The 10969-nt window shown below is 35.5% G+C and overlaps 1 protein-coding gene across 1 annotated transcript; it reads left to right on the forward strand.

The window, feature by feature from the left end:
- Positions 1–147: 147 nt before the first annotated feature.
- kbtbd4 (kelch repeat and BTB (POZ) domain containing 4) lies at positions 148–7142 on the forward strand. Its single transcript, NM_200209.1, is given in 5 exon segments — positions 148–198; positions 631–1148; positions 1230–1371; positions 1452–1558; positions 6227–7142. Coding segments are annotated over 4 exon segments (1569 nt in total). The 5' UTR covers positions 148–198; positions 631–689; the 3' UTR covers positions 7088–7142.
- Positions 7143–10969: the final 3827 nt, after the last annotated feature.

Genomic DNA, 10969 nt, shown 5'->3' on the forward strand with positions numbered 1-10969 from the left:
AAAGAAAAAAAATGGGTGGGAGGAAAATATATATAATAAATCCAGTTCATCCACCAAAACAATAAACCACATGTAATGTAATGACAGACCTCCAACACACAGGAGCAGCAGAGCCACGTAAACGTGCGGTGACGTCACTGCGAAGAAATGTGCTGTTTACTTCCTGGGCTTCACTTCACTTTCACAAGCAGTCTTCTGGTATGGCTAAGATTTAACACATGCTAACATTCATACATAATTTTTTCTGAACGCGAATAATTCTTACACCTGGGATTATTATATCCTGCGTTTGATTGAGCACTCGTTAGGATCGTGAAAGTTAAGTAGACCCTGGTTTATGTTAGCATTAGCTGCTTAGAGTAGCTGGCCAAATTAGATGGACACAATTTGATTAGCGAATTGCTAAGTCAAAATCTACAATACATTCAGTTACACGTTGTTATTACAACCTTATTAACCCAATTCATCATCTAAATCTGACTTAAATAGTGTTCATGTAGATAGCAAGCAGCAGTTCCTTCATAAATGTTGCAAAATATGGCTTTACATCAGTGTATCATCTACTTTGACGCCCAATTAGTGTCTTACCCTATTAACTAAACTACACGAATGTACCCATCTAAAACACAGCTGATCCAGTGAGCCATTCATCTGCTATTGTGGTGAAGCAGCTTTAGATTGAAGGTGTCATGGATTCTGGTGAGGATGGAGGTTGTGTTGGAGGTCCATCAGGGGATGAAAACTACTTCCAGGGCTACACCTTCACTGATCGCTCCCATTCCAGCCGTGTTGTGAAGAGCATCATGGACTTGTGCCTGGAGGACGGGCTGTTTGCAGACGTCATTGTGACTGTGGACAGTAAAGAGTTCCAGCTTCACCGTTTGGTGCTGTCGGCTCAAAGCAGCTTCTTCAGGTCCATGTTCACCTCAAACCTCAGAGAGGCTTATGACCGTAATATTGAGCTGAAGGACGTCAGTGCAACCGTCTTCCAGTCACTGGTGGACTACATCTACCATGGGATGATCAAGCTGAGGGTTGAAGATCTGCAGGACACATATGAAATGGCCGATATGTATCAGCTCACCGCTCTGTTTGAGGAGTGCTCCCGCTTTCTGTCACGGACTGTGGATGTTAGGAACTGCCTTCAGGTATTCTATGGTTTGTAATGTGGACATAAATGTTTTCATGAGCTGAAACATTAGTAAAACTACTGACACTCTTTTTTTCAGGTGATGTGGTTGGCGGACAGACACAGTGACCAGGAGTTGTATACGGCTGCCAAGCACTGTGCAAAGATACACCTGGTTCAGCTGCACCAGACAGATGAGTTCCTGAATTTGCCATTGTGCCTTCTCATGGACATCATTAAAGGTGAATGAATAGCAGATTGCTTTTGCATTAGATGAAGTCAGATTTTATTTTTTATTTTAAATATATATCTGCTTCTTTAGATGGTGTGCCAAGCTCACAAAATCCAACCGCAGCTATTGAATCTTGGATCAATCACAACAAAGTGGAGCGAGAGGAGTATTCTGATATGCTTCTTGACAGCCTAAAGGTTAGTAATGATTAAGAGTTGGACAGCATGGACATTTTGCAGTATTTATACATACAAATGCTTTTGTCCCTCACAATGCTTTACTAATGGCATATATTATTCAGATAAATCAATGCTTTACTAATGTTTATTTTTGCTGGTGTATTTAGATCAGTAAGTGCAAATTCGTATTTGCCATTCCAATACATTATTTTAAATGCATTAAAATAAATTATTAGATTATTTTGTTTACATCTATTTTTAAATGTATTTCAGTAAACATATTAAATTTGTAATTTATTTGAATTTGTAATTTGTATTTTTTTTTTATCAGTATATTTTTATTTGCAAAGACAATTTGTAACTGTTCCTGAAGGTTATAATGCTTAAAATGATATTCAATTTATTATTATCATCATTATAATTTTTATTATTAAACAGTTAATTTTTTTGATGGCTATTTTATTGTTTTCCCCATACATTTATTCTGCGAGGCACCCTTTACAGTGACGTAATGTCCTCACATCCTTTTTTAAAATAATTTTTTTGTTTTTTAATCTCTACTGATAAAAAAAATGTACTATATTCCTATATAAGTGCTGTATTCTCCCTATTTTTTTGCATGCTATTGTTCTTGTTATGCAGTATCAAAAAAAATGTCATCACATCCTTGAGTGCTTCAGCCTGAATCATAAAGATTTAACATAAAGGATAACCTAAAATACGTTTTACTCAGAAACCTAATAATCATAACGCTCTGATAGCAGTTTACAGCAGCTGAAATTACATGAATAAAGTGCGTTCATAACCTCAAATAACGAGGAACATCATCATCCACTCCTTTAGTATGTTAACGCTATGGATGAGATGGTTTGTTTAGTCCTGTTTTCAAACACATTGTTCCTTTGAATTTCTTTGTGATTTTAAAGAAATTTAAAGATTTCTCTCCTACAAACAAATGACGATGGTGCAATATATTATTTCTGAAAGCCAATGTGATTGCACAATTGAATATCATGGTTACAGTGTGTTTAATTGGTAACACTTTATTTTGAGGGTCCATTTGAGTATAAGTAGACTGTCTGCTTAATATCTTTTGATACCGCTCCTTCAGCAGACTTTTAACTTACTGTAAGAAACTTTGCAAGTACATGTCAACTTACACTAACCCTAATCCTTAACCCCAACCTAACAGTCTACTTATAATCTAATGAGAATTAGTTGCCATTGTAGGGTCCAGCCAGTTGGTCCAATGACGGTATCCACTGGTGGATGAAGGTTCACTGCATGTTCGGTCTTTCCAATGCACAATGTTGATTTATAATAAACTTAACTCATATCTGACTCCAATTTTAGTATGAGGTGGTTTAGAATATTACTATATTTATCCTCGTTTTATCTGACTCCAATTATAAAACATTGAGAAGATTATTTTGTTTCCTTTCACATTATTTTAGATTATGATTGAATATTCTTTTGATTTGTTATTATACCTTATTCTCATTTACTCAGATTCCGATAGCATCTCGAGTCTTGCACCGGCCGGGTATACAATCTCTTAATACAAGCTTGTCAGTCTTGGTCATTAAACAGAGGCGATTAACCACTCTCCTAGAAAGGCAGAACACTACTTACTCAATTTAGGAGATTTTTTATGTGGTCCCCATAGATCTGTTATCTACTAATTCAAGACAAAGTATTTTAATAATAATCGCGCAGGATTATACTATTGTAAATGAAGGCCTAAATATCCACATTTAAAGTAGTTTCAACAATATTTTGTTGTTCTAAATAGTTGGCCTTTTACAGTCCAAGTATACATGAATAAATGCCAATTTGTTAGTCGGATCTCTACCAACATTGTATAGCGTGCCACGCTGCTCCGTCTAACATGTTTTAGTCCGTTACTAACCTGTACAGTGGCTTGTAGTGCTATGGACAACAACATTTATCAGTGATAATAACACGAGGTTTGAATAATTCAAAACATAATTTATTAGTCAGGTAAATGTATTATGCCAAATTCAATCAGTCAATTCATAAACGATCAATACAAAACATCAAATTATCAAAGATAAATCCAAGATTAAAAGATGCATTCCTGACTTTTTACATAACGTGTAAATTTTACATAACGTGGAGCCTAGGCTCCATGTTATGGGCTGATCTGGGTAGGCAGAATCGAGCTGAGTCTTTCTCAACCCTTACCTTAAATAATCCAAGAATTCTCTCAAGGAAGGGGGTGTGAATAACAAAAGGGAAAGTCTAATCCCTTCACAGTGGTTCAAAAGATTCCTGAAGTTATATATTTATTGTTTTGATTATGTCTATTTCTGAGAGAATGAGACCATTGTACCAATCGCACTGAGACATTTCAAATGATATCAAACATGATAATTAAAGTCAGTTTGGTTAATCTAGAACATTCAAACATTGAAATGACCATATGTGTGAGATGGGGGGATGAAGCTGAGTTTCAGCATACTCGGATGCAAATGCAGCAGGAACTGGTTTTTCCCGCATTCCCCCTTGCTGGGTTGTGAAGTTACCAGTCTCTGTTTTCAGCTCGTGTTTTGAGTTGTCAAAGACATCAAAAATATTTGTAATATTTCAATTCTTACACCATGTAGATGCAATGTAACTTAACTTCAACAAACAGACCATCAAAATAATGTGTGGCCGGTTAAGGTTATAGTTTAATTATTTAATTTCATAATCAGAGCGAACAAATGCAACCAAATTTGATGTATTCCCCTTCACTCAATTTAACTCAGTTTAGGGCTATGTTGACTAAATAAGATTTAAAAAAGAAAATAATTTAACATATTTTAATTCTAACAAATTGTTCTAGTGTTCTAATTGTTCTGCAATTGCACTGTTTACATTGTAGGGATGAGCAGCAATGTAGTGACGAGTGTTTCCCAAAACCATAGTTGCTTTGTTGCAGATCTATTGTTTGATCCACGTTGGTTATAACATAAAATATCCATAATGATGCTCTAAATAGGGCGGAGTTACAACTTCTTAAGAGATTTTTTTTTTTGTGCAAATTATATTGTTTTACACGCACACAAATATGTTTTTTTTTTTTAAATGCAACATTAGGCTAGTTTTGGTAAAAACATGCACTCGTTTTCCATATTAATTGAAATATATGTAAACGTCACATATAGGGCCTATGTTTCCTTTACAAATATTATGAATATTCCATATTCTATTCTAAAACATAAAAACACTTAGCTAACATATAATCTCATTTAGTATACATTTTATAAAATGTTAATGGTTGTAATTTACACTAGGCTATTTAAGAAATGAAAAAAACCTACTTAATAATAACAACAATAATTATAGTTATTATTATTTTCATATTATTAATTTATTATTATTATTAAGTAGGATAATGTTTGTATATTTATTTATTTGAATTTTTTTTAAAAGTCTACTTTTACAACTTATCATTCATTCATTTTCTTTTCATTCATTTATTAATCTGGGGTCGCTACAGCGGAATGAACCAACTTATCCAGTCGATGTTTTACGGAGCAGCTGCAACCCACTTTTACATCTTTGACACATTGAAACCACTGCAGAAATTTTGTAACCAATAGACCCATGTTATATACAGTAGGCTACAGATACATTTCTTATTAAATAACCTACTATAAATTAAAACCATTAACCGATAATAAATATATATTTTGTTTTCACAAGCTTTGGAGAGGTAATGTAAAATCTGCTTTTAAATAATAGGTTACCTATAGCTAGGGCCTGACAGATTCTAATTATATCAGACATTTTTTTGCTATTTCTGCAAAGAATTTTGTAAAAAAAAAAATTGCGGATTTGTGTTGAATGATTTTAGGAGTTTCATAACTAAAAACTTCATTTATAAATAATAAATAATACATTTTAACTATTATTTATTGTGTTTACAATGCAAATCCAATGAGATCCACTTATTTGCTAAACAAAGCAAGTGTCATTTAATATATCTACAAAAAGACAGAAATTGTTACTTCACAAACTGTTTTGTAAACCATTCTTATAAACATTTTAATATACTATTATTATATCATAATATTAGTGAAATGAATAAAAAAACTGAATAAATATAAATTTACACACAATAACACAAGTAAAAATAGAATCAATGATGGGCTACAAATCTGTGAAACACTGCGGATTTCTGCGTGCACAGATTCTCTGTGAGTCTACCTATAGCTTTCGTCATGAGCCACAGCTGTGTTCAAAATGACATAATCGTTCTCAAAGTGCACTACGAAGGGAGCACAATTGTCAATATAAAGATCGCTAAAACTGAACTGTAAAAATACTTTTAAAAGTAAATTCACCTAAGAGTGATGTTTTTTTCATCATTCCAAGTTTAAATGTTGGAGCGTTTAAAACAAATAGGGCATAGGAGCGGATAACTGAATAGAACACAACCAGGAACTATGCTTCTTACTACAGCTCTAGAGGTGTAGTTGCAAGTGTACAAGTTTTCAACGCAGTTTGCGAATGTTCTTTGGACCGATGGATTTGTGAAAAAACATCAAATTAACGAACCATGTTTGTACCAACGAAACTTGCGACCTTAGTTGGCTAACAATGGTTTTCAGAAACACACCAGTTTTTTATTAGCATTACATACTTTGCATGCTCATTATTTACTTTGTTGTGTTTTAGGAGATTGGGGAAAAAGTGCACATATACCTAATTGGAAAGGAAGACACACGCACACACTCACTAGCAGTGTCTCTTCATTGTGACGAGGACGACGCCATCAGTGTGAGCGGCCAGAACAGTCTGTGCCACCAGATCACAGCTGCCTGCAAACATGGGGCGGATCTATATGTTGTAGGAGGCTCCATACCGCGACGCATGTGGAAATGCAACATGCACACGATGGACTGGGAACGCTGCGCCCCTCTGCCCCGGGACCGTCTCCACCACACGCTCGTGTCCGTGTCCACAGAGGACGCCATATACTCATTGGGAGGCAAAACCCTTCAGGACACTCTCTCAAACGCCGTCATTTGCTACACCGTAAAGGACAACATATGGAAAGAGACCACTCAGCTAGACACGGCAGTATCAGGTGCAGCCGGAGTCAATTTGGGAGGTACCATTTACCTTTTGGGTGGAGAAGAAAATGACATGGACTTCTTTACCAAGCCTTCTCGCCTTATACAGTGCTTTGAGACTGCCACCCAGAGGTGCCAGACCAAGCCCTACATGCTGCCTTTTGCTGGATGCATGCATGCCACCGCTCATAAGGACCTTATTTTTGTGGTGGCAGAGGGCGACTCTTTGGTGTGTTATAACCCACTGCTGGACAGTTTCACGAGGTTGCGCTTCCCTGAAGTTTGGAGCTGTGTGCCATCTTTATGGAAAGTGGCCAGCTGCAATGGGTGCATTTATGTTTTTAGGGACAAATGCAAGAAAGGCGATGCGAACACTTTGAAGTTGAACCCTGCCACATCTGTGGTCTCTGTAATCAAGGGAATCAAAATCCTGCTCACGAACTGGCAGTTCGTACTGGCCTGAGATGTTTGATGTAATGCATGGGACCATAATAAATGTACTGCGGTGGTACCAGTAATGGTTTGTGCATTGATTTAATAGACAGCAGTCATGTTGAAGTTGTTACTGTGATACAGTGGTACAAGCTTTACAATGTCATGTGACGTGTTACACAGTAGGACAAACTTGAAGTGTTAATGAAGGCCAGATTATAATGTATGATGTTTTGCAGATGACCATCCGAGTTTGACAAGCATATCAGTTTAAATTTGTTTGGATTTCAAAAGGAATTTATGTTTCAATTAACATTCCACAGTGTGTTTCTTTAATCGAAAGTGAAACTGAATTTGTACACAGCATTTGTTGGATAAGCTGAACACATTGTTGGTGTGTGTATACAACTGTTGAGTGCATATACGGTTAAAACTAGAAGTTTACATACATTTTAAAAAAAGGAACATAACCATTTTTTTAAAAAGTCTGATGGTAAATTATACCAAACGTTTACTATTTTAGGTCCGTTAGGATTACCTAAATGATTTACATTTGCTAAATGCCAGAATAATGAGTGATTTTCTTTAGAATTTTGTATTAATTTCTAGACAGTCAAAAGTTTACACACATTTCCTTGGTATTTTTTTAGCTTTGCTTTTCCACTGTATAAATTTGTTCAAATGTTTTGGATATCCTTCCACAAGCTTCTTACAATAGTTTGAAGGAATTTTGGCCCATTCCTCCTGACAGAATTGGTGTAACTGAGTCAGATTTGTAGGCTGTCTTGCTCGCACAAGCTTTTTCAACTCTGCCCACAAATTTTCCATAGGATTGAGATCAGGGCTTTATGATGGCCACTCCAAAACATTCACTCTGTCGTCCTTAAAGCATATTTTAACTAATTTGGCAGTATTCTTAGGGTCATGGTCTGTTTGGAAGACCTATATGTGGCCAGGTTTTAATGCTGCCGTTCCTATACTTCACAGTTGGGATTGTGTTCCTAGGCTTGTAAGCTTTCCCTTTTGTCCTCCAAATGTAACACTGGTCATTATGGCCAAACAGTTCAATCTTGGTTCCATAAGACCACAGAAAATGTCTTCAAAAATTATTCTTTTTCAGTGTAATTTAGCAAATTGTAATCTGGCTTTTTTTTGTTGTTGTTGTTGTTGATTCTGACTTGTTGATTTTCCCATGTTGTCACAAAAGGAAGCAGTGTGTTTGAGGTTTTCCTAAAATACTATTTCACAGTTGTGCCTCTAATTAACTTAAATGTTGTCAATTAGCCAATCAGAAACTTCTAAAACCCTGACACCATCATCTGAGCTTTTTCAAAGGCATAATAATCTTATTGTATGTAAACTTGACTTCTTCCATTATTCTGCTATTAAGCATAGCAGAAACTAATTTAATAATCCTAATTTACCTAAAACAGAAAAAGTTTAGTCACATTACCTTTTTAAAAATGGTTATGTGCCTTTTTATACAGTGTATGTAAACTACTGGTTTCGACTGTAGTAGCCACCCCCTAATGAGGGATGATATGCAATATATGGTGTGCTTTAAATGTCTGCAAAGATGCACTGAACATAAGGAAATGTTCTACAGATTAACAATGCAAAACATCTTCAAGAAGTTAATGGTCAGGGGCCATTTATATAACAATTGTTATGATATCTTTTGAAAAATCTACACTTGTCAGAAATCTCATCTTCCTACTTTTCTCAATTGTCATCTCAGATCCCATTTGTCAGAGGTTTATGTCTGCTAAGTATAAATTGAGTTGGATTCCTCCTTCTGCTGGTCTGCAAATTGTATTTTACAACTGTTTACATTTTACTTCGTATCATCGTACAGTATATAAAGATGTAGTCAATTTTGACATCTGCCAGAGATGCAAGTAAGCATGTTCTTGTTGAACTTTTGAGGCTGGTTCATAATATTGTTACTAAAAATGACTTTGAAGTGACTGAATTTTTTTAAAATAAATGTCTGTGGTGTTCAACTCTGTACATTTAATTAACATTTCTTTTGAGTTAAATCATAAAGTAACGTATGCATTTCATGGTTTGAGTAAACAGTTACAATAAAAAATTTCATTCGTTCAATAATTTTCAATAATTCATCAGGGGTCGCCACAGTGGAATGAACCGCCAACTATTCCAGCATGTTTTACACAGTGAATGCCCTTCCAGCTGGATACATGCACTGGAAAGCAACCATACATTCTCACATTCACATACATAAGCTACGATCAATTGGGTTTATTTAATCACTTAGTTCAAGTTTTTTGACTTTGGGGGAAAAACTGGAGCACCCGGAGGAAACCCACACAAACACGGGGAGTACATGCAGACTCCAGCAACCTTCTTGCTGTGAGGCAACAGTTCTAGCCACTGTGAGCCACACAATAATATTAAGCTTGATTAAACTGAATTGAGTTCTGATTTTCTTCTGCTGAACAAAAGAAGATATTCTGAAAGAAGAAAAGTTTTCATATTCTTCCAATTAAAATCAGTGGGGCCCAGTTATGTTTTGGTCTGCATGTTTTTTATAAAATTGACAACGGTAGAAACAACAAAACATCTTTGCTTGTTACTGCTGTTCTAAACACTGTTTAAAGAATTGTACTTTTATTTGTTTATGACACTGATGCCAGAAACCTCTAAATAAAGATGTTGAACTGGAGTTTAGGGATGTACAGTGTGAAATGCAAGCATTTAAATATCCAGGATTAACTGTTGAAGCAAGATAACCTAGGATCCTGTTTACATACACATTCAGAATGACCTAAGCTTGACCAGTTACTCTAAAAACTGAAGCTATTTCAATTTACTAGAACTTCATCTGTTAAACTTCTTTAACACAATTTACATTGTAAAAACGCTATAGAAATTAAAATAAATTCAACCAGGGGAAGCAATTTACAGGTCTTACCGGTTGAGGACAACAAAATTATGACATAAATGGGGAATTGTTGTGGATTATTATGTGGGGGAACATTGATTTTCAAGCGACAGCAATTCCAAAAACAGAATATAAATAATATGTACACTACCTGACAAAAGTCTTGTCATCTGTTCCAGTTGTAAGATCAACAAATAATAACTTGGCTTCTAGTTGATCAATTGGGAAAGTAGCAGAAGGTAGATTTTTCCTGGAATCCGCATGGACCCGATTCTCAAAGAATCAGTCAAGTTTATTGAAGGAAAAATAGTTTTTGGTTACATTCAGTATGAAGGCGTGTGAGAGATCTGCAGAGTGGATGGCAACATCAACAGCCTGAGGTATCAAGACATTTGGGCTGCCCATTACATCACAAACCACAGGAGAGGGCAAATTTATACTTCAGCCTCCACATCAAAGTTTCTGAAAGCAAAGTGGTCAAGGTGCACTAGAATTGGCCAGCTTGGTCACCAGATATGAACATTTTTGAGGGGTCAGATGAAAGAGGAGGCATTGAAGATGAATCCAAAGAATCTTGATGAACTCTGGGAGTCCTGCATGAACGCCTTCTTTGCCATTCCAGATGACTTTATTAATAAGTTATTTGAGTCATTTCAGAGATGTATGGATGCAGTCCTCCAGGCTCATAGGAGTCATGCACGATATTAATTCTTTTTCCACTACATCATGACTTTATATTCTATAATGTACATAAATTTATTTTGGTAAAATTAGCATAATCTAGACACCTTTGTCTTTCATATAAGCCACTTCTGATAGCAAATGATCGACTAGAAGTCAAGTTAATATTTGTTATTACTAAAATTTGGATTGGTGATAGGATGGCAGGTAGAATATGTAAGAAGTATGTTTTTTCCTAAAACTCGGTTTTAACTCGAAATAATAAAGTTGCTTTCATGTCATGTTATAATTAGGAGATTCTAATTGGTGAAAAGCATTTGCAATTAA

Source organism: Danio rerio, chromosome 18 (assembly GCF_049306965.1).
Source record: "Danio rerio strain Tuebingen ecotype United States chromosome 18, GRCz12tu, whole genome shotgun sequence".
Taxonomy (NCBI): domain Eukaryota; kingdom Metazoa; phylum Chordata; class Actinopteri; order Cypriniformes; family Danionidae; genus Danio; species Danio rerio.